The sequence below is a fragment of the Ovis canadensis genome, chromosome 2 (genome assembly GCF_042477335.2).
Source record: "Ovis canadensis isolate MfBH-ARS-UI-01 breed Bighorn chromosome 2, ARS-UI_OviCan_v2, whole genome shotgun sequence".
Lineage (NCBI taxonomy): Eukaryota > Metazoa > Chordata > Mammalia > Artiodactyla > Bovidae > Ovis > Ovis canadensis.
This window is the reverse complement of record NC_091246.1, coordinates 237,281,817-237,306,497: the sequence shown is the minus strand read 5'-3', so window position 1 is coordinate 237,306,497 and position 24,681 is coordinate 237,281,817. Positions and strand designations below refer to the sequence as shown.

General features: G+C 44.9%; 1 protein-coding gene and 1 non-coding gene across 2 annotated transcripts in view; one reads left to right on the top strand and one right to left on the bottom strand.

Annotated features, from left to right (window-relative positions):
- Positions 1-284: 284 nt before the first annotated feature.
- TRNAG-CCC (transfer RNA glycine (anticodon CCC)) lies at positions 285-356 on the bottom strand. Its single transcript has one exon. It is a non-coding gene; the product is annotated as a tRNA-Gly (tRNA).
- A 15,855-nt stretch (positions 357-16,211) lies between these two features.
- Positions 16,212-24,681, top strand: part of DNER (delta/notch like EGF repeat containing) — a 379,213-nt gene continuing 370,743 nt past the window's right edge. Inside the window, exon 1 of the mRNA XM_069578468.1 lies at positions 16,212-16,548. Within this exon, the coding sequence (XP_069434569.1) occupies positions 16,294-16,548 (255 nt within the window). The 5' untranslated portion in view covers positions 16,212-16,293. The remainder of the gene's footprint in view (positions 16,549-24,681) is intronic.

Here is a 24,681-nt window from a genome sequence, read left to right as displayed (position 1 = left end):
GGACAGGGGAGCCTGGTGGGCTGCCATCTATGGGGTTGCACAGAGTCAGACACGACTGAGGTGACTTAGCAGCAGCAGCAGCAGCAGCAGCAGCAGCAGCAGCAGCAGCAGCAGCAGCAGCAAGAGCTTGAAAGCTTTTCAAACATATTTTGGAAGTATTTTGCCCTTTTATATACACAAGGAAGCAAAAAAAAAAATCTACTGAATTCCACACTAAGCTGTGACATCTTTTTAAAATATTTATTTGGTTGCACCAAGTCTCAGTTGCAGCATGTGGGATCTAATTCCCTGACCAGGGATTGAACCCGGGCCCCTGCATTGGGAGCACAGCGTCTTATCCACTGAACCACCAGGGAAGTTCCTGAGCTGTGACATCTTTACTGTTTACCTTTAGTGTTGGAACAACTGTCCTGTTGCCTGTCTTTCTGGGGACAGAGCATGGTCAGTCCCCAGAAAGAGAAGTCTCATTAGATGAGGGAAGCAGCCTCTTGCTCGGCTGAGTTCAGATTACATGTGGATAGGATGGGTCAGTCACCAACATAAATAATGAAAGATGAATGACTGTGTTGGTAAATCTGAGGCAGGAGGAAGTTCAGCCCCTCCAGGGTAAAGCAATTGGAGATTCATTCTCTATTGATCAAAACTCCAAGACAAGAATAGCAGGACAGTTAAGGGAGGAGGTTCATTCCTGAAGTCAGGAGACCCCCCAACCACACACGAGCAGATAAGGCTCCCTGGAAGCCAAAGGGGAGTCATGTCAAGAGATGTTCTACCCATAGGCCTTTGTGGTAGAATCCATCTTGACTAGGAGATGCACCTGCACACATGGGAGGATCCTGAGATACTCCAAATATAGACTGTGAACCGGGCAAATCATGATGACTGGCCAAAGGAACATCCCATAAGCCCAAAAGAAATACTCCATAAAAGTAATTCAAACTACCTCGAGGGTGAGACTTAGCAACTTAGGGACTCGCCCTCTGAGTCTGCCCGTGTGTTTGTCTACAAGTACTGTACTCTTTTCCTCCTAGTAAATACTTGACTGGCTTCATTATTGTCTTTGTGGAAATTCTTTTCTGCAAAGCTGAAGGGCCAGGGCCCTTGTCGCTGACCGCTGGTCTAGTGGCTAGGATCTGGTGCTTTCACAGCCACGAGCCAGCCTCAGTCTCTGGTCCGAAGCCCTGCTCCAAGCCATTGCAGGCCAAGGCCTCCTAAGATCATATCCTCTTACTTGAGAACTGATCAGGTGTTCTGCTTACATCAGGAGTTGGGTTTTTAACACCACAGAGTTTTTGCACATAATTGGAACTTAAATTCACACTGATGACTTCCGACTCTCTCAGTTGCCCCTAATTTCCAGGAGGATTAATTTATCAGCTTATGTTTTATTTCCAAGGCTAATTCTACTTAAGGCAATATAGTAGGTTAAATAAATTTCCTGCAGGGCCTTAGCCACCTTGCAGCACCCCCTGAAAGCTCCTGACCTGTATTGAGTGCCTGCTTTCTGCTCTGCTCTTTCATCCACACTTACTCTCAAATTCTCCATTCATGGACAGAGGCAAATAAACAATCTTTCCAAGAATATTTTCAAATGAAGAGGGACAAAGTAACAAAGCATCAAGAACAGCAGAGAAATGACATCCCATGGGCTGATCTTCATTGTGCTGTCATGATTGTCAAGGGAGCTTTGATGGGAGGCCGGGGAGTCCCACATCGCGGCCTGGGAGTGAAGAGCATCGTGATTGATTATTGATGTCTGCTATGGGTTAGCAGGAGTTACCACAGTAAACATGACGCATAGCTGAGCCTGGTGTACAAGGCAGATGTCTGCTCTGCAGATCGCCTGAGTATGAGCCCTGCCACTGACTTACAAACTTCATTATTGAGAGAATGAAAGAAAAGACGTGGATTACACGAGAAGATGTGTGTAAAATGTTCAGAAGAGTGTGGAATGAGAAAGCAGTTCTGCTTCCTTAGGGTGTGAATTCTTAATCATTTTCATCTTTGTATTCTGGCAGTTCTCAATTTGTTGAATTCATGTATGTTGCATAGAGAAACAGTTTAAAGGAAAGAATCTAGTGGTCAAGTCAGAAGGCTCAGTTCAACAAATGGGGAAAAATCTGTGTGGTCATTGGGGCTTTCTTACAGGACCTTGAAACTACCCTTTATAGGTTTTCCCTCCAATTTTTTTAAACTTAAAAAATTGTTATCAAAGTAAAATGAACACACAGAGAAGTACACAAATCATAAGGGGACACAGCTCCATGAATTCTCACATATGTTACCATGACCCACATAAAAATGGAAGCTACAGGGACTTCCCTGGTGGTCCAGTGGATAAGACATTGAGCTCCCAAAGCAGGGGACCTGGGTTCAATCCCTGGTCAGGGGACTAGATCCCACATGCCACAAAGAAAACCCGTTGCAACTAAATAACTAAAAATAAATAAATATACTTTTTAATGGAAGCAACACCAGCTCCCCAGAATGCTGATATTCCTTCCTCCCATTGTCAGCTCTTCCCTCCCTGCTAAGACACCCAGACACCCTTAAGCTGACTTTTTTTTTAAAGGTGTATTTATTTACTTATTTTTGGCTGCGCTGGGTCTTCATTGGGGCACTCAGGCTCCTCTGTAGTTGCAGTGTGTGGGCGCCCCATTGCGATGGCTTCTCTTGTGGAGCATGGGCTCTAGGCACTGGGGCTCAGTAGTTGTGGTGCACCGGCTTAGTTGCTCCATAGCATGTGGAATCCTCCCTGACCGGGGACTGAACGCCTGTCCCCTGCATTGGAAGGCAGATTCTTAACCACTAGGCCACCAGGGGAAACCCCTGACTTTTAACATTATGTATTAATTTTGTTCTACATTTTCTGAGATTCAACTATGTTGTTTCATGGAGTTATAGTTTGTTAATTTTTATTTCAGGAAATGAATATACCATAATTTGTTCATTTATTTACTGGATGAACACTTCGGTTGTTTCCTGTTTGGGGCTATTACAAACAGAGTTGCAATGAACATGGTTTTTGGAACCTTTGATCTCTATTTCTGTGGGATGTGAGTAAAATCGTGGAGTGAAATGGCCAAGTCACAGGGAATGTTTGTGTTTGATGTTAGCAAGTACCACTAAAAAGTTGTCCAAAGTGGTCATACCAATTTACATCCCCTCAGCAGTGTCTGCAAGTCCTCACTGCCCTGCATCCTTGTCAATACTTGTCATTGTCAGTCTTTTTAATTTTAGCCATTCCAGTGAAATGTGTAATAATTTTTATTTTAATTTGCATTTCCCTGATGACTAATACTGATGAACCTCTTTTCAAATATTTATCTGCCTTTGGAATATTCCCCTTTTCTGAATTCTCCTCTTATTTTTTAATTTTAATTTTTAATTTTTTAAATTTTAATTTAAAAATTTTTAATGTGTGCATGCTGAGTCGCTTCAGGCATGTCCAACTCTTTGCAACCCTATGGGCTGTAGCCCACTAGGCTCCTCTGTTCATAAAATTCTCCAGGCAAAAAATACCGGAGTGGGTTGCCATTCCATTCTTCAGAGGATCTTCCCGACCCAGGGATTGAACCCGGGTCTCCTGCATTGCAAGCAGGTTCTTTACCATATGATCTACAGGGAAGTTCCTAAATAATAATAACGTAGGTATTAAACACAGTCAAGGACCTTTAGTTCTTTCTCAAGGGTTATAGACAACATTCTGAGCCATATACTGTGAGCTGTCTTATAGATACCAGAATACCAGGTAAAGTTAACTACATGATGACCAGGCTGTACCCAGGATATGAGCTGCCACAGTTCTGAGAATTGGAAGTAAAGAAATGGGAACAAATGGATCCTGGAACATGAAGATTAACTGTACCTAAAACAGCCAAGCTGATGCTGATCAGACTCAGTTCAGTTCAGTTCGGCTGCTCAGTCATGTCCGACTCTTCGACCCCATGGACTACAGCACGCCAGGCCTCCCTGTCCATCACTAACTCCTGGAGCTTGCTCAAACTCATGTCCATTGAGTCAGTGATGCCATCTAATCATCTTATCCTCTGTTGTCCCCTCTCCTCCTGCTTCAATCTTTCCCAGCATCAGGGTCTTTTCCAGTGAGCCAGTTCTTTGCATCAGGTGGCCAAAATATTGGAGTTCCAGCTTCAGCATCAGTCCTTCCAATGAATATTCAGGACTGATTTTCTTTAGGATGGACAGGTTGGATCTCCTTGCAGTCCAAGGGACTCTCAAGCGTCTTCTCCAACACCACAGTTCAAAAGCATCAATTTTTTGGTACTGATGAGACTACTGGTGACCAGTTTGAAGACGGCTGCTAGAGGTGACTGTGCTGTTTCTGCAGGCAGCACCACCCACCCCCAACTCTGTCTATAAACGCTCTCACCCCCCTGCTTGTTGGTGAGTGGGGCACTGGGGGTAGTGGCCTTTGGACAAACATCTGCCACCCTCCCCCTGCTTCAGTTGCCAGCATCTGAAATAAAGCAAACTTTTCTTTCCACCCACCTGGCCTGTTTATTGGCTTTTGAGCGGCAAGCAGCCAGAACCCACACACTCTTTCAGTAAGAATACAACAACATGAATCAGCCATAAGTATATATATGTCCACTGCCTCTTGAACCTCCCTCCACCCCACATCCCATAACCACCACTCTGGGTTGTCACAGAGCACTGAGTTGAGCTCCCTGTGTTACACACGAACTGACCTTTTGGTTGGACTCTTTGTCTCCTGAATGCCTCACCTTTAGCTCACCTTGTAACCAGTAAGATGCCCCCAGCCACCATCCCTGAGCCCTGCTCAGACCCCACAGCTTGAAAGCATTTAGTTCCATCCATGGTCCTTTGGGATTTATTCCCAGAATGTAAGCATGAGTCAGCACCAAGAAAAAAAATTTGGTTTTCTTTTTTCCTGGAATTAAAAAATATCCTATGGACCCTGGATTATGTGGTGAATTCCTAAATTCCTAAATACTGGATTTCTAAAAATTCATCGTAGTTGATAACTAGGACGATGATACAAAATCCTGAGTGTTTCACAAAGCAATGTAGTAAAAGCTGAAATTATGAGCATTCATTTAAGCAGTTTTCCATAGACGAGGGGGCGGGCTCACCTTGGGCTAACTTGTACATTCAGAAAAACGCCTGAGCCTGTGCTGTGCGCCTCTGACGAGCTGTCATGCACATATAAATGTTGTCTGGCCTGTGCCTATTAATTTCTATCTCAGGGGCAAATAGAATCTTTGCTACTGAGTAGTTTTTAATCAGTCTGTGACATTTGTATCTAAATAAATTGGTTTAGTCTTGAGAAAAATATCACAGTTGGTATGGCTCACAGTTATACTAATGTTCTTTAATATTCACATCTTTGACGGATGCTTGGGACTACGTCCTATCCCCTGACACAGAGAAGGTCACATGATGCTGTGATGACATCGATGGTGACGCGGACTTAGTGATTCAGCTAACGACCAGGCAGTGACGCCAGCCCAGGAAAGCTAGAGCACTCAAGACTCACAGAGAAAAACTCCTGCCGTTTACCCACCCCTTAGCCTTTCTTTATGACTTAATTACATTCTATATAAAATAAATCTGCCTTCTCGTGTGCACTGTCAGCAAAAACAGAATGTGCACAAACCATCTTCTGAGTTGCTGATTTTACCTGGAGAGCAGCTAACCTAAGATTTTCTAGATTCTTTTTTTTTTTTCCCCCAAATCAACCTCCTCTTATTTCATTAGTGTCTTTGAAAAGATTTCTAACAGATACGCAAAGGGACACACTGCCCTTTTGATAAGAGCACAAGGTTTGCTGGGTAAGGACATGAGTCCGAACCGGGGCACTATTTTTGGAAATTTGTGATAGGAAAGTACTACATGGACCTCATAATATGATTTTGTGGGTTTAAAACAGTAATTCATGGGTCAAATTTATCCTTACTGATAAAATAATCAGAAGTAGATAAACACTTTATGTATGGGACATGAGATAGAAATTAACATTTAGCTATGCCCTTATTTAGCTCAAACCCATCACTTGTCTGGAGAAGGCAATGGCACCCCACTCCATTACTCTTGCCTGGAAAATCCCATGGACGGAGGAGCCTGGTAGGCTGCAGTCCATGGGGTTGCTAAGAGTTGGACATGACTGAGCGGCTTCACTTTTACTTTTCACTTTCATGCGTTGGAGAAGGAAATGGCAACCCACTCCAGTGTTCTTGCCTGGAGAATCCCAGGGACGGGGGACATGGTGGCCTGCCATCTACGGAGTCGCACAGAGTAGGCCACGACTGAAGTGACTTAGCAGCAGCAGCAGCATCACTTGTCACTCAACACTGCTGGTAAAGGTAGCCCAACCACCCCCTAGTGAAGTATCTACTTCCTTACCTCCATCACAACACCCCACCCCCCGATCCCCCTGACCGTTTCTTCCCCTAACGGCTCACCATCTCAGGAAACGGCAACTCCATTTATCCAGCTTTCCCTGTGGCTCAGCTGGTAAAGAATCCACCTGCAGTGTGGGAGACCTGTGTTCAGTCCCTGGGTTGGGAAGATCCCCTGGAGAAGGGAAAGGCTATCCACTCCAGTATTCTGGCCTGGAGAATTCCATGGACCATATAGTCCATGGGGTCGCAAAGAGTCGGACACGACCGAGCAACTTTCACTTCACTCAGGGCCCACATCTGGAGGTCATCTTTGACTCCGCTTTCTCAGTCACAACCCCCAGCCAGTGCATTCAAAGTGTCTTCCATGCTGCAAATACATCCCAAACCTGACTGCTCTCTCCATCTCCACTGCTAGGCTCCTAGTTTAAGCTGCCCTCTACTGCTTACCCTGGGGCTTCCCTGGTGGCTCAGTGGTAAAGAATCCGCCTACCAATGCAGGAGACGCGGGTTCGATCCCTGGGTCAGGAAGACTCCCTGGAGAAGGAAATGGCAACCCATTCCAGTATTTCTGACTGAGAAATCTTATGGACAGAAGAGCCTGGCGGACCACAGTCCATGGGGTTGCAAAAGAGTTGGACACGGCTTAGCAACTAAATAACAACAATCAAATAACAAGCACTTCCCCTGTCTACTCTCCTTGGCAGTTAGTCTCTCCATCCACACTGATCTTCTTAAGATGCTAATTCAATTGCATCATTCCTTGGCTTCCCCTCTGGAAGGAAAGAAGAAAAACCTAAGCTCCAAATCATGGCCCACAATCCTGTTTCTTTCTAGCTCCCTCTTTTTCGTGTTCCTGCTGCCAAGTTGGGTTTCTTTTGGCTTCATGAACCAGCTCCTACAAATAAAGACAAAGAAGCTAATAACACAATAGAACAGGCAGTGGTTCAGAGACGGAGTTCTCTGCACTGCAGAGTGTTGGCAATGGTCTTAGACGGGGAGAGGAAAAGCTGGATGCTGCAGCAGATTTAAAGTTTGGTTTAAGGCAAATCTTTCAATGAAGGGGCTTAGTGGGGATTGAGTGAGACTTGTGATACACCAGGATTTGGGTAGGTGGAAGCAGCAAGCCGAGTATTTTGAGGCAAAGGGTTTTAGAGCTTGAAGTGTTGGTGGTTTTTATTATAGAATAGATGGATTTTTCAAGAAGTTTCTGTAATGGATAATCAAGTTATTAGCCTGGAAAGGCATGTCTTGGAAAAGTAAAGCAATGCAAGGGAAGATAGGGGAATAGCGAAGTCTGTGGAGTCTACACTGCGATTGTAGGGTGTGTATATGTGTGTGGGGGTTGTTTCATCTCAGGTTCAAGCTGTGTATGAAGGTGGATGGTTTTGGTTCTCAGAATAATCAGCTCACAGAAAAGAAAATACACATGTCTCTGAAGTATACAAACAGATGTTAAGTTTGATTCATGATGAGAAATACATTTGAAAAGTACACTGGGATTTTTTTTTTCACTTATTAGATTTTCAAAGATCAAAATGTTTGATAGAGTCTTGTGATGGAGACGAAAAAAGGGAATCCTACACATTTTCTCCTAATTTGTTTAAGTCATTAAGAAAAAAATCTTCCATATGGAACTGAAAATATGAAGTGTTTTTTTATGTCAGCAAAGCCAATGTGGGCATTGCCATGGGGGAATGCATTAGAGCTATATCATGGCATTCTATTTCATGGTCCTGGAGTGAATTTAGGAGCAAAGGGGAGGTTTGGAATTGAACCTCCTGATTTTCAAGCCAGTAGCTGTGGATTCCTTCTTGAAAACAGTCCTGTCTTCCAGTATGGTACATTTGTCATAATAACAGCAAGTTGAAACTAAAAACAATTATTGAGTTTAACATAATTCTCATGTTCTCAGGGGTCTTTGTGAAAAGATCTGATTTCCATTTGGTGGTAGTTGAAGTGCTTTATGAAATATTTATAGAGGAAAGATATGCTTCCTTGCTGTGTTTTTACTCAAGACTTCTCATTTAAACTTGCCCTAGATCAAATCAATATTAGAGTAATAATGTAAAAGAAATTAAAACTGTTTTAAACAGCTGCTAGAATAGTGGTTGAATTCAAATCAGGACAAATCTAGTGGGAAGAAAGTAAATGTGAGCATATCTTAAACATGGCATTTAGGAATTGTTCAATGATAATTCAGAGTGAAATAACCTGGATATATATGCTAAAATGGGCTTCTCTGGTGGCTCAGATGGTAAATAATCTCCCTGTAATATGGAAGACCTGGGTTCGATCTCTGGGTTTGGAAGATCCACTGGAGAAGGACATGGCAACCCACTCCTGTATTCTTGCCTGGAGAATCCTCATGGACAGAGGAGCCTGGTGGGCTACAATCCATGGGGTCACAAAGAGTCGGACACAACTGAGCGAATAAGCACACAGCACATATGCTAAAACACTTCAATGACTAATTACAAAAAGGGTGCTACTAATTAAAAGAGTAAGTGGTTCTGGTACTTATGACTGGAATGTACGCAAATCATACTTACCCTTTGTGAAGACTCTTCAAGGGCACTTAAAACTCCCATGTAGTTAGTAGTACATTTTTACATTGCCTTTTGATTTGATTGCCTCTTAAATGGGGTTCCCTGGTGGCTCAAAAGGTAAAGAATCGGCCCACAGTGCGGGAGACCCAGGCTCGATCCCTGGATCGGGAAGATCCCTGAGAGAAGGAAATGGCAACCCACTCCAGTATTTTTGTCTGGGAAATCCCAAGGACAGCGGAGCCTAGCAGGCTACAGTCCCTGAGGTCACAAAAGAGTCAGACACGACCGAGTGACTTTTGCTTTCACACATGTAAGCAGGAAATACTGAGAGTGGAGGAAAGGCGGAAGGAGCCTCACTGCAGGAGCATATGCTGCGGAGCGCAGAGGACTGGGGCCTCGCTCGGGTTCTGCGCTGCGCAGTCTGGAGCAGGTTCATGTTCTCAGTGTCTCATCTTACTCCTCAGAAAAGACGGTCAAAGTCCCAGCCCACTTTCACAGCCTGTGACTCTGCAAGGCAGGAGCAGTAGTGCATCTTACAAGGAACGCAAGTGAGCAATAGACTAAACCTTCCGGAGCCTCCGCCAACAGTAACCAAAGCCCAGCAGTCACTGTGCACGAATTACGTGTTCACTCATACACATGCATGATACATACATACAGTACATACGTCATAGACACATGCCATCGCATACATAATGCACATCGAACATCCATACATGAGTGCTTCCCAGGTGGTGACAGTGGTAAAGAACTCGCCTGCCAATGAAAGAGACTTAAAAGACGTGGGCTTGAGTCCTGGGTTGGGAAGATCCCCTGGAAGAGAAAATGGAAACCCACGCCAGTGTTCTTGCCTGGAGAATCCCATGGATGGAGGAACCCGCTGGGCTACAGTCCATGGGGCCACAGAGTTAGACACTACTGAAGTGACTTAGCACGCATGCACATCCATATAGGAAACATGCATGATATAGAGATAAGATGCACGCACATCACAGATGCACGCATATATACATGTGTACATACATATATACCATATATGTTTGTGTGTGTGCTCAGTTACTCAGTCGTGTCTGACTGTTTGCAACCCCATGGACTGTGGCCCATCAGGCTCCTCTGTCCATAGGATTTCTCAGCCAAGAATACTGGAATGGGTTGCCATTTCTTCCTTCAGGGTATCCTGACCCAGGGATCGAACCCGCATCTCTTGAATCTCCTGCATTGGGAGGCATATTCTTTACCACTGCACCACCTGGGAAGCCCATATACCGTGTGTGTGTGTGTGTGTGTGTTTATGGGCTTTTCTGGTGGCTCAGACAGTAAAGAATCTGCCTGCAATGCGGGGGAACCTGGGTTTGATCCCTGGGTTGGAAAGATCCCCTGGAGAAGGGAACGGCTACCCACTCCAGTATTCTGGCCTGGAGAATTCCATAGCCAGAGGAGCCTGGCAGGCTATAGTCCATGGGGTCACAAAGAGTCGGACACGACTGAATGACTGGCATAGCACAGCATACACACACACACACACACACACACACACACACACAGGCACATATATATTTATATGGCAGTATCTCCCCTGTATCAGACCTGCATTGCAGGAGATTCATATAACAGATGCAGAGTGCAAAGTGCAGGCTCTTCAGCCAGAATCCTCTCTGTGAGTCCTGGCCACTCTACTTGTTGTAAGACTTTAGATCTTTTTCTAAATATTCTGGTCCTAGTGCAGTGAGGCTTTCTCATCAAGTTTTCTGAAAGGCTTGTACTGGTCAGTGAAGAAGCTGAGCTTGTCCACCTGGACACGACCATGAGGAAGAGTTGGCCCTAATCAGCACTGAACTCACGTGCTGCATCCCTGGGCAGAAGTCTTTAGATCTTTTACTTAATCTCATTGCCCCTCAATTTTGTCCTTTTAAAATTGGGCACAAATCCTGGTTTGTACCTCATTGTGCTAGCATTAGGATTCAAAGAGATAATATGTGAAATATACTCACATTAATGCTTATTACCGTATTAATGGTACCATATTCACAGAAGTTGGCGATGGACAGGGAAGTCTGGCATGCTGCAGTCCACGGGGTCGCAAAGAATTGGACACGACTGAGTGACTGAACTGAACTAACCACATTAATGGCTCTTATCATCCCGTTTAATTCTCCCAACATCTTTATAAATTATAATATTGGTTCAAAATATCAGAGACTTCTTGGGTGAAATGTGAAACTGGCCCTATAACTCAGAGGGCAAGGCAAAGCAGAGAAAGGAGTGGAGGCGGACCACTCTGGATTGGCCAATGGCAACATTAATAAGCAAGAGAAGGTACATATGAGGCATGTCTTGGGCACTTCAAGACCAAGTAGATCCATGCACCCACCACTAGAATCTTCCAAGTTGATACAGAGGCCTTAACTCAGTTCAGTCTCGTATTTGGTCCAGATGATCTCAACAGCACTTTCCTCTCTCAAGTCTCTGTCTTTGAGACATTATGGCTTCCTGTGGGTGTGTGGGGAAATATACTTCAAGGATAGGAGGGAGTAAGGAGCCATTGCCCTGTTCTGCTCAATCAGCGTCACATCCTCTTACTGACCTCCTCCAGCAAAGGTATTTCTGTCTCCATATTACGTGGCATCTAAAGGTCAAAGAGCCTAATTTGCTCGGCATCATTGTGGGTCCTGATACTACTGTTCTGGTCGGAGTAGGCAGTTTGGTGCTGTTCTCTATGGCAGAACATTGACACCAGGCAATGTGTCCCCTGTCTGGGTTGTGGGGCTGACTTTTTCTTTCAAGCTGACTCCAGGTTCAATCCAGCATCCAGGCCCACCCTCTGCAGGGGGCAAGAATATACTGTGTAACCTTAGCGGATAACTGAAAGTGGAAAGAGGCAGCAGTAATGATGTCACCATCGACAGGCAACTCTGGTGCGAGGCATAGGGTCCAACTTGCTGATGACTGCAGAAAACTTCAGTTCCTTGAATGAGGTGGTAAATGCTTAATCATTAATAGATGCATGTGGGCACACCTTGGAGCTACTGAGGGTCCATTTCAGAGCACCACAATAAAGTGAATATCACAATAAAGTAAGTCACAGGAATTTTTCGGTTTCCTAGTGCATATAAAGGTTATGGTTACACTATACTGTAGTCTGTTGTGTATAATAGCATAATGACTAAGAAAAACCTCTATACGTTAATTAAAAATACTTTGTTGGTAGAAAATTCTAAATATCATCTGAGCTTTTGGTGAGTCACAGTAATGATATCAAAGATCGCTGATCACAGATCGCCATAACAAACACAACAATGATGAAAAAGTTTGAAATATTGCAAGAATTACCAAAGTGTGACAAGGACAGGAAGTGAGCAAATGTGTTAGAAAAATGATGATGCTAATTGACTTTTTTGAAGCAGAGTTGCTACAAACCTTCAATTTGTAAAAAATGCAGTATCTGTGAAGCACAGTAAAGCAAAGTGCTTTACTTATGAAATGAGCTATGCCTGTATGATAGTGCCTGTGGAGCCCCAGGTGAGCTGAAGGTGATATACCACCTCACATAAGTGTTCCTGCTTGGACCTTAGTTCAAACCCTGGGAGGTCATACCAGGTAGCCTTTGCAGATTGTTCTAAATACAAGATTCTGAGTCTACGGACCATCACACCATATGTCAGGTTAGCATTCCCACAGGATCCTCTGGAGTTTGGAACCTGGGAACCTCACTATTACAATGAGTGTTGTTCTCACTGAGGCAAGTGATCCCCAAGTGGCTGCCTAGGAACCTGGGCTGGCCTGGGAAGATGTGTTTCTCCTGTTGTGACAAAAGGCAAAAAATAAAAAGAATCATGCGTGCATGGGTTTGTAACATTCTTGTAACATCGAAAGTATATTGAGTTGAGCTATCACTCTGGAAAAGAAATGAGCCAAACTGTTTCTTAAAAATGTCTCTGTTCCATCAAATTCAGAGACCTTGGAATCCATAACTGGATGCGCCTTTTATCTTGCAGAAAGATCACACTGAAAATAGTTGGTTGAGCTGCATGGCCCTACTGGGAACAGTCAGTCCTGCCTTGACATTTTCTTGTGTGTGGTCTGGAGTTACTTAACATCACTGGGACTGAGGGGCTTAACACTACAATGGCTTATGTCTTACATCACAATGTCTATTGCAGGTTCCCATCACTTCACCACGTTTGCCCCTGCTCAGGGACATAGTCTCCAACTTTCAGAATCTTAAGGGTCACCATGGTTACGAGTCATGCACTGGATTTTATTTTAGTTTGGGCCGCATGTCAGTTTGTAGGACGTTAGTTCCCTTATCAGGGATTGAACCTGGATCCCCTGAAGTAGAAGCACCAAGTCTTAACCACTGGATGCCAGGGAATTTCCACTGGATTTTAAAGGCTTCCATCTGGAAGTGGTGTGTGCTATTTTCCCTCACATTTCATTGGCCAAGACAAGTCATGTGATTACACCTAACTGCAAGAGGTCTGAAAAGTACAACCCTACAAAGAAGTTCTTGGAAGGCATAGAGGTAAAAGTATTGGCAAATAGCAGTTAAGGCCAAACACACAGTCATTCATTAATATTCCTTTTTCTTTATTTTAGTTCAGTATTTTAACTGGTTGAAATATTTTTATATCTTGATTCTGATATGAATTGTATTAGTTGCCAAATTTTGAGAGTCTATGGCATTTCCCTAAAAACTTCCTCTAGCCTGGTAGTGATTTGCTGACTAGTATGTTCAGACTACAGTTGTTCAATGGTTTCATATCCACATTCTCCATGAGAGGATCTTGGGAAATTCTACCACATGGTTTGCTGAAATCTAGACGTTATCTGGGTATTTTGCCTTTGACTTTTTAAAGTAGGATCTCTATCAAAAAAGGAAATAAGGTGAGCTAGTGAGAAGATTAGATGTTTTTAAGTTTGGAATAATATGAACCAAAGGTCTGGATAATTGAACTTTGAGCTTTTGTTTAAACATAGAATCAGCATTGTTTTGATAACTATGTTAATAAGACATAGTAATATATTAGTTAGGCTCTTTGGTTAGGTATTTAGAGGTCTTGCCAATGGGTGGAAACTGTCAGCCAAACACCAAATCAACCTTCAGAACCAAAGAAAAGACCCATTTCTCCACGAGAGACAACAGCAATAATAACAGTGAACACTTGCATGGTATTTAGTGTGTGGATGTTTTGCAGCCAGGGCACATAATACCATGTTTTACTGTCCAGAAATAATTGCATAGTTCCTCTTACAATCAAGAGGGCTGGATTTAGTCTTTTTTCACTTGGATAAAAATGGTCTTGTAGTGTCTCTTTCATAATATGCCTTTTAAAGATAAAGACAGAAAGAATATATTTTTATAAAAGTTCAGTGTTAGCTTGAAAATTCGGAAATCAGCACTCAGAAAATAAAACCAGTTACTTCTTTCATAGTTCAAAGTGATATGAAATTCATCCCCAAGAGAGTTGGTTAGGCAAAAATATAGCAAACTAAAGTGTGATTTTAATTAGCTCACAACCTTACACTTCATTGTGTGTGTGTGTGTGTGTGTGTGTGTGTGTGTGTTGATGGAAACGAATGAGCAGCACTAGTTCATTATTCCAGAATTTAAGGTTAAGAGTTAGTTTCAGGAAAGAATGCGGCACTCCACCGGCACAGAAACACCTAAATGAGGAAAGGAGTACCAGCAGAGGGTGCTGGTGCGGCACAAAATTAAGATTTTTTTTTTTTTTTAAACAGGAGTTCTGGGCTAGAAGACAGCAGGTGTGAGGGAAATGCAATAACTGTTTGGGTCCACTTGGAGGTGTGAGTTCTCCAGCTGCAGGCAGATTAGTCTGGGTTTCACTGATTTGTTTTGTAATAGCCACATGGATTTTAGACATCTTCTAAAGCACAACCGCCTGACACTTGCTCGTGTGTCTGAGCAAGTTGGGGAGAGGCCAGGCAGCTTGGCTCCTGTTTTCACTGGAGACTTTTATCAGCCCCTGGCTGCTCATCTGTGGAACCTTCATGCTGGGTTCACGCGTCATCTCTACTTTCTTACTTGCTCAGCTTTTGTAAAACTTTATTTGTGTGGTCTAGAAAATTTACCCGAACTGTTAATTCAGTTCGGGCAATCCTGTTAATCCAAGAGGGTCCCATTTTCTTTTCTCACACGGCCACCTTAAAGACAAGGTGACTAGCTCCTGGGAGCCCATCCGTAGCAGAGGCTGTGAAAGGTCAGATGGGGAGACAAGGTGGGCTTCATCTCCTCGGCGGATCCTGACCGCCCAGCGGTCAAAGCACGAGTCAGCCTAACTCGGACGTTTAGAGGAGCCTCCCCCTCCCCTCTCCGTCCCCCCTACCCAAGTAGGTCGGGAGGAACATTCCCTTTACTCAGGGCTCCATAGTAAACCCTGGCAGAACCTTTGCGAACCTGCACTTCTGAACTGCTCTTTCAGAAAACCGACCGTGTCCTGGGCTGGGAGTCAAGTGACCCACTGGGGTCTAGTCCAGCCCGACTAGGCCTCAGTTTCCTCCTCGGTTCAAAGGCAGGATTGGACACCCTGATCCCGAGGCCTCTTTCAGCTCTCCCACTCCACAGCCAGACATTTCCGAGAGGCGCGGCCGGCTCCGCCCTCGGCAAAGGGAAGGCTCTCGGTCAGCACCAAGGACAGGGGCCCCGGGGAGCGCGGCGCAGAACACAAGGTCACTTCCTAACCAGCCCCGCCGATCTGCGGGTGTCGGGGCGCCGGGGTTGGGAGGCGGCGCGGGGAGGGCTGTGTGTGTCGGGGGGAGTGTTGTGGCGGGCGGTGGGGTGGAGAAGGAGCCCCGAGAACGAGGTAAGGCCGGTCCCCGCTACGGCCTCGCAGATTCCGCGCGGAGGGGCCGCGGGCGGCTGCGGCCAGTCCGGCACCTGCTCGCCCCGCGGCGGGCCCGCGCTGCTCGGCACCTGGAAGCCCGTAAAGTCCTCCCCGCGCTGGCATTGACCCCGTCCGCCCCTCTTTTCTTCCCGAGCCCCTCCGAGCTCCCCGCCAGGCCCACATCACCACCGCTGTCCCCTAGAGCCGCTTTTGGACACACCCCCTACTCTGACCGCACCCCTCGTGGCTGGGGGCCCCCTGTCGGCCTCTCTGCTCCGCCTGCCCCAACTCCTGGTTTGGGGGAAAGGATACCCACCTCCCTCCCTCCCCTTCCCGCCCGGAGCCCCGCCCCCGCTGGCCCCGCCCACAGGCCCCGCCCGCCGTTGCCCCGGGAACCGCTCATCCCGCATCTGCAGGAGGCGCCCGGCCGGACTGAGCTGTGTTCTCGCCGCTAGCACCACGGCTCCCGCCGCCAGCGCCGCCGCCGCCCCAGCTCCCGCTCCCTCGCCCTCTCCATCGGCCATGCCGCCCCGCCGCACCCCGGCACCCGCCCTGCTGCTTCTGCTGCTACTCGGCGCGGGGCCACGCAGCGGCTGCCTGGCCAGCCCGGTGCCCGCTGCGCCCCTGCCCGTGCCGGGGCCATGCAGCGCGCAGCCCTGCCAGAACGGGGGTGTGTGCTCCCAGCTCCCTGCGCCCGACCCTCAGTCCCCGGCCGCCGCCGGCGAGCCCAGCTACAGCTGCACCTGCCCCGCTGGGGTCTCTGGCACCAACTGCCAGGTGAGTGGACGCGGCGGGCGCGGCGGGCGCGGCGCGGGCCACTGCGCGCTGTCCAGTGCGGGGCTCCAGGGGCCTGACCCAAGCTTCTCCCTTTTTGGGGTGGGCGATGGAAGTGGCCTCTTGGCTCGCGTGGACGCGGACCCCTGGCCGACCTTGCAAGTGTCTCTTCTCTGCCTATCCTGGTTCTCCGGCCGTGCCAGCCCGGGGCTCTCGGGGCGCTCCGTTCCAGGGCCTGGTGGCTACCCTGGCCCTCATACTTCTGGCATGACCATGAACCACCAAGTGGCGCGCCCCTCTCGCCCTGGCCGAGCCACCCTCCGCTAGAGCCGGGTCTTGGTGCCCGCCCTGGCAGCAAAGAAGGGCCAGCCTTCGAGCGACCCTGGCGGGATGTTCGTGTCTAGGTGACCCCTACTCTTTGTCCCGCTGGACCTGAGGATGAGCTGTAAGACCGCCCGGGAGTGGCAGGCTCCATGCCCGGTGGTCGGGCATTTCCTTTCCTTTCCAATCCCCTTGAGGGCTCTGACAAGGCAGCTGGAGATGGAGAGGTCAGCTGCCTCCCCGCGGCCAGCCCTTTCTGAGCTCAGGAGGAAGTGCTAGAGCCGTAGGAAACACTCGAGGGGACGTGGCGAGTGGGGCTTGGTGCGCAGCCTTCCCGGCCGGCTCTCCTAGAGGCGCACGTTTAGGGCAGGCAGCCAGGCTTAGGGAAGCTTCGAGGAAGCATGGGGCCAGGCGAGGGATGGGAGATGGCCAGCTACTGCCTGTGGGTTTGGGATTTCGAGAAGAATTTGGCAGATAATAAACGAGGCTGGTTTAAAGAATGTTAAAAGCTCCGTGAAACCTACTGAACTCTTCACACCAACGTTTTCAGTAGGTGACTTGGCAGCCCTGGGTGTGCAGGTAGAAAACCCCCATGTCTTGGTTCCAAGGTAGGGGCAAAGAGTGGATTTATCTGAAATGATGAAATTAAACCAAGTGAACGTGGAACATAATTGGAATCAAGTGCTTTCTTCCCTCCATTTGGAGGGGAGGAGTTAATTTCATGTAAATCTGATAGAATGCCCCAAAAGTTACTTTGAGAATGCTTAGATGCACTTTTATTCCTGTGGTGAAGAGGCCACATGTGGTATGATGTGGTTTGATAGGATAGGGTGGGTTAGGCTTTAATATTTTTTAGTTAGAGGTGAACAGGACTGAGAAGCTTGACCTTGACAGACAATTTTTGCTATTTTCTAGAATTTTTTTTTTTCCTTCTGGGTAGTAGCAAATTGTCAAGCTGACCCTATCTTTCCAGTTTTGTGCTCCTCTTTGTTAGCTGGTTCCAATGAGCTGATGACATGAGGACAGGATGAAGAGGGGATAATGATGAGTGTGTGAATGAACCTGGGAGTAAATTTGGGGAATGAGGACTCTCTGGGGAGATGCCAGTTGGAGCCATATGAGCCATTAGGACGAAATCCTGCTCACTGATCTCCCCTGTTGATTGATGATGTGTGTGGTGTTTACTGGAGAAATGAGTTGCCTAATTGCTTCCATCAAGCCACTCTCACATTTCCATGTCTGCAATCTGTCCTTGAAAGAAATAGTTGATTTGGACTCAGAGTGTAGTAGCGATGCACAGGAGAAGGTAGGTTAGAGTGCGCATCAGTTTAAGTATATGGGAGGAGACTGAACATAGGGAATTTAACCCAACTCTGGGACTTATTCTTTTGGTAACTCTAAAAATATAAGAAATCTTTAAGAGAGAGAAAAACCTCTTTAGTTCTTCCTAAAGATGATTCACAGAGAAGCATAAATATTTTTTGTCCTAAAGTGGGGTTTGACATAGATTGTGTTTATTCAGAGACGAGTCATGAACTGATGCACAAATATTACAGAACAGTTGGTCAAAACAGTCAGATCTCTAGCTCTGATCTGAGAAGTTCTTAGCTGTGTGAATGTGAGGAGAAGCTGTACTGGCTGTCCAGAGTTCTGAGTTGAAGAGAGCTGGAGTTACTGTAATTCTAACAGGAAAGCTTAGCAAATTTGGAACCTGATCTGACTTGGTTACCCAGGAGAACTTAACTGAGATGATTCGGACTCTTATAAACCCATAACAAATGGATTCCTGTTAATTCTAACTGAATCTTTCATTATCTTGCAGTAACACTCGAGACTCATTTTCTATTGAGGGAGGAAAAAGGCAATCTGAATAGAGACGTTAAACAGAGGAAAAAGCCCCTTACACATACTCAATTACAGATAGGGAAATGGATGTTAGCGGTTGCAGACCATATGGTTGCTGAAACAGACCGGCACGCTTGCTGGATAAATTGAATATGGAATTCTACCTGGACGTGAAGAGAATTCTTTAGACAGTGAGTGTCACCCCTCCCCCAGCTACAGAGAATAATGTCAGCAATGGAAACACCGAACCTAACTCTGAGATTCCCTTCCTCCCTGCCTCCTCCCTCTCTTCCTTCCTTCCTTCCTTTCTTTCTCTTCTCCTCTCCCTCCTCCCTCTCCTTCTATTTTGGGTATGTGTTGCAAGGTTAAGAAAGCCATGAACCACTAATTGGGCTTAAAATGGAGTAAGGCTGTCTTCAGCTTCTGTGTGGTCACTTGGCTGATGTTCGGGCAAGGCCATGGCTCCAGGCAGTGCTTCCGGGATCAGCTGGTGACGGAAATACCCAGGCTCTGGGAATTGGTGTGAATAATGTGAAGGAGAATCTGTGGGTTTGAAGCTGAGCCGCCCCCACTGAACCTCCTGTTACAGGCAATCTAAGCCACGTCTCAGGTTCCTCGTCTTTGAGGATGGGATCTGCCTCATAGGGTTGGTGATGAATGGTCTGATTCTGTTTTTTTTGATATTTGATTGCTGTCAAGCGTCATCTGTCCCTCTTTCCCTTCTGTCCACATGGAGGCAAGCTGATAAGATGGCCTAGGTGCTCTTTCCATTGGTACTGGCTAGAGGTTCAAGCCATGCAAGACCCTGTCCAGACTTGCGATACATCTTAAGATACATCTTTTTTAAAGTGTTAGAACAGACTGAAAAGTATGAAACCCTAAGGATCCAATGGATTCTAAAGATGTATATGGAAATCCAACCTACAGAGACGTGGTGACGATGATGATGATTGCTAACTCTTTTCTCAAGTTCTTGCTATGTGCCAGTGCTATTCCAGGGGCTTTACAGATATAGCTCCCAAGTTCTCCTAGTGTCCTGTGAGCTAGATGCTGGAACCATCCCCATTATTTAGATAAAGTGCAGAAAAGTTAAATGACCGCCCCAAGGTCACCCTGCTAGTCAGTGTAGGATTTGAACCAGGTGGCTGGCTTGATGTTATTAATAGAGCTGTAGAGTCTGAAGGATGCCAAGATGAAAGTCCAGTCTTGTCCCTGTTATTTTTAGCTATGTGACCTTAAATTAGCACCATAACCTCTTTGAGTCTTATCAGTGAAGAGGGGATGGAGTGATTTCTGAGTCTGGCTTTCCTCTAAAACATCCTGTTTTGCTCTGAAACACGGTTCAGATGGCTGTTCCCAGCTGGAACGAAAAGCTTCAGGACTGATAAAGACACAGAAAATTCTCCTTGTGCTGCCTACCAAGCAGGACCTTCCTGCAGAGTTAGAATCATAGGTCCTGCCTGGCTGAAGTTATTTTTTGCTGTCATGAAAGCATATGGATACCACATAAAAGACACCTAAGTATTTCTGATGGATTTGAAAAAAACTTCAAATTAAAAAAAAATTATTGAAGCTGCTGTTCTTGCCTTCCTGGTTCATTTGGGGAAGCAGGCAGGTATCAGAGGTGGCAGCTGCTGGGCCAAATTTTCTTTTCGATGAGTGGTACAGGAATGCCTCCCTTCCGCTGAGCCTTCCTTCACATGTAAGGATTGTTTAAATTTGTGTTATTTTGTTTGGAAAGCTCTTTTGTTTTAATGAAATGATTCTTTGCCAAATATTCAAACAGGCAGACACCTGTTTGTTTTTTCTTGTCATGTTCCCTGGGAATCTTACCCTTTGGGATTAAAATGAAAACGTGTCAATTTCTTCCCTTGGAGGAAAAAGGAGTTTTTGGAGTCGCTTTTTATGCAGTTTTACCCACTAAGCTGATTCTATAATCCTCTCTTTGATTAAACACACTAACTTGAAATAATGGTTCTGCTTCTGATGAATTTTTGATTGAAGTTTGCTAACAAAAAACAACAAGGGATTCTAGCACTTTGCACAGCATCAGCCTTCTCTACTGAACTTTTTGCACAGATTCACACACATGCAAGCACACGCACCAGTTCACATTGTGATTGTACAAAATGTTCTATGTTAGCTGTCAAGAGACATTGCTCCTTCCTCTGACTTTTCTATAGGTATTCATGTTTTGTGAACTTGTGAGAGAAATTGAACATCTCTGAAGTTCAGTGCTCATATCTCCAAAATGGGCTAGTAATGCTTGTCTTATTTTCCTTTTTAGAAAAGGTACAGTTAATAAATGGGAAATTGTGAATTTTTTTTCAATAAATATAAAGATGTATGGGAGAATTATTTCAAAATTTTTTGAGAAAAAAAGTAAAATGTTGCATAAATACAAGGTATACTGCTAAGAGAAAGATTATGTTTCTCATATAAAATATGATTACACTAGTCTATTTGGTGTCTGTGATTGTTTCCCTTCAAGCAACAGACAACTTTTTCCTCCCTACTAGGATGAGTTATACTACAACCTCAGTTTTTAAAATGAAAAAATTCATTGTGCTGAAAATTTGATAAATGTTTTGTTCTTTTTATTATGAAAGAGACAATTTCTCAGAAAATTCTCAGTGACTTCAAGTTTTCTTTTGAAACAAACAGATAAAGCTCATCTAAATCCTTTGAGCGACTTTAAGAAGGGAAAGAAACAGTTGTTTTTCTTGGCATTATGAAAATGGAGTGATTTCTTATTTGGTCTATCTGGTGCATTCTTAGGAAACATCATTTTTCTCAGCTTGGCCACCTGACAAAGACGCATTTCTGTCTTTAGCTTCTTAGCTTAAGCTTCTCATGTGACATAGTACCATCCAAAGTGCTTTTGTTTATGCCCTCATTTCAGGCATCAAACAGGAAAGAAAACCTATCTGAAGCTGAAGGGTATTTGAGTCAGAAAACGGAATGGCTGAGTTATATTTTTAGATCTTACTGATTCAGGAGACGGCTGTGGTCAGTGTTAGGTCAGTGCTGCCTAACCCAGAGCCAGGAACATCCGAAATTTGCCCCCCCAAACAGAAAGTCCAACAGCACAGTAAAGTTTGTGGATAGAATTTTTTAAAAAGCTTTTTTTAAAGAGAAATTTTATTTTATCTTCTTTTTCCATGTGAGCCATTTTTTATAGTGTTTATTGAATTTGTTACAATATTTTACATACAATTTGTTGCAGTGTTTTATATTTTGAATTTTTTGGCCACAAGGAATGTGGGATCTTAGTTCCCTAACCAGGGATCGAACTTGCACCCCCTGCATTGGAAGGCGACGTCTTAACCACTGGACTGCCAGGGAGGTCCCTAGACTTTCTTTGTATTTCCTCCTTCCTTCTTTATTTACACTGGTGTTCAACCCTGGCTGCATGTTAGAGTTACTTGGGAGCTTTAACATCAGTGAGTGCCTGGATCCCTCTACTCTCACCCCCAGGTTCTGATTTAATTGGTAGGGTCTGGGCACCTGGGATTTTAAAATGTCTTCCAAGCAATTTTACTGTAGGACCAGGGCTGAGAAGCCCCCTCTAGACTCTAAACATCTCCCCTGCAGCCTGCCCTGCTTGCAGCATGTGGCAGGGAAAAAGAGTACAAATCCCAACCTGCTCTTGGACCTTCTCATCCAAAAGCCCCTAGCTTCAGATGGCCTGGAATTTCTGGCTCATGCTTTCCTCCAATGGCAAAGATTTTACATCTTCAAGTGGACTTGAAGTCTCCAAGAAGCTGGCATGTGCTGGATTGTTAAGAGTCCAGGCGAGGGAATCAGACCTAGGGTGGACTCTGAAGGTCCTCGGATAAGTAATTCATTTTTCTGCAGCTTGATTTTTCTCTTTTGTGAAAATGGGATCCCAATGCCAACCTTGAGATTTGTTGTGGATTAGAAAAGTATCCAGCCCAATGACTGGCCCAGAGGAGACACCTATTAAGAGCTAGTAGCCATTGTGTATATCTGTAAGAGGAATCTTGTTTATTTCATGCTTTTCCCTTGGAGATATATATATATATATATTTAATATAATATATGTATATATAATTTATATATTATATATATATATTTCTACCTGATTTCCAAAAGGACTAAAATTCCGCCAGTAGAGATTCTTTTCTTCGGTTGTGATATATCAGATACTAGAAAGCTCCGATTTTGGTGCTGACTCCCCGCTGCATTCACTTTTGTTAGTTTCTCCTCTGTAGCGCCCTTACCAGGTAGGTGCCAAACAACAGAGAACAATGTGGCCTGAGCATGCGCAGGCCACCTAGCCTTTTATGGAATCATTCATTGCTTCCTTTGAACACTGACCTATCTTTGGTCAACAATCACAATGTGAGTCGGAGCGCCGTTGTCTTTAAGAGGAGGGGCTTCTCTAAGTCAGCCACTGATGCTCCCCAGGGTGAGTGAGGGCAGAACAGGACCCCAGACAGGACTGCTGGCTTCAGGACTCCAGGAGCACTAGGCATCCTACAGCAGACAGGCCCCCTGCCAAGAATGGTTTTAACATTTTAAAATGATTAGAAACAAAAATAAGAATAAGGTTTGGGGATGCGTGAAAATGATATGAAATTCCATTTTCAATATCCGTCGGGCTTTGTGGAACACAGCCACGCCCATTGGTTTAAGTACTGTCCATTCATTTAAGTACAGCGGAGTGGGCTAGTTGCAACAAACAAGATGGATTACAAAGCTGAAAATATTTATCTGGCCCATGACATAGGGAGAGGTTGACTGACTATTTTCATAAACGTTGGTGAAAAGAATTTACTTTTCCATCTTTATCTGACTGAGCTAAAGACTGGTCCTGGTCCCCCTTGCCAAGTCCTTCCACAGTTTTTCTTCTCAGGGGGTGTTTGTAGCCAGGCTCTAGGGTCCAACCCTAAGGCTGCATCAGTGTCTCTCCCACAGCATCCTTAATTTTTAAGCAAAGTGAAGTGTTATTAATATAAGAAAATGCTAAGTATATCTTCCATATACTACCCAAGAAAGGGAAGATATAGGAAATATGAAAAGAAAACCAAACTCTCTAACTTTAAACTTACCTTCCTGATTATTCCTTACACGCAGGGTTTTCAGACTCTATTAAAAAAATTAAGGTATAATTTGCATACAGTAAAATTCACCCTTTTAAGAGTTCAGTTTTATGATTTTTGAAGTATAGTTGTGTAGCTGTTTCCATAATCAGGATATAGACTAGCTCATTACCTTCATAAATTTCAGCTTGCCTCTTTGTGGTGAACCCTCTCCCCAGCCCCAGCCTCCACTGATCTGATGTCTGTCCTTAGAGTTCTGTGGCTTCCAGAACATTGTATAAATTAAATCACACAATAGGCGTGCAGCTTCTGCTTGGTGTAAGGCTTCTGAGGTTCTATGAATCAACAGTTTTTCTTTTTACTGCTAAATAGTACCCCACTGTATGGATACACCACTGTTTAATTTACCCTTTCACTGGTTGACGACTTTCTGGTTGTTTCCAGTTTTTGGTGATTATGAATAAAGCTGCTGTAAACATTCACCTACATTTAAGTGGGCATGTTTTCATTTCTCTTTGCTAAGTACCTAGGAGTGGGATTGCCGGGTCACATGGTAAGGACATATTAAACTTTACAAGAAGTTGCCAAGCTGGTTCCCAGCAGGTTACTTTGCATTAAGTGAGAGCTCCAGTTGCTTGCATCCTTATCAGTTCTTGGTATCATTGGCGCTTTAGGTTTTAGCTATTCTAATACCTGTGTGTAGCAGCATCACACTGCTGTGTTAATTTCCATTTTCATAGCAATGGATGATATTGAGTATTTTTTAATGTGCTGTTTGCCATCCATACCTTTTCCTGGATGAAATATTTGTTCAAATGAGTCGTGAGAATTCATTCTATATTTTGGGTACAAATCCTTTAGTCAGTATGTGACTTGCAAATATTTTCTCCTAATCTGTGGCTTG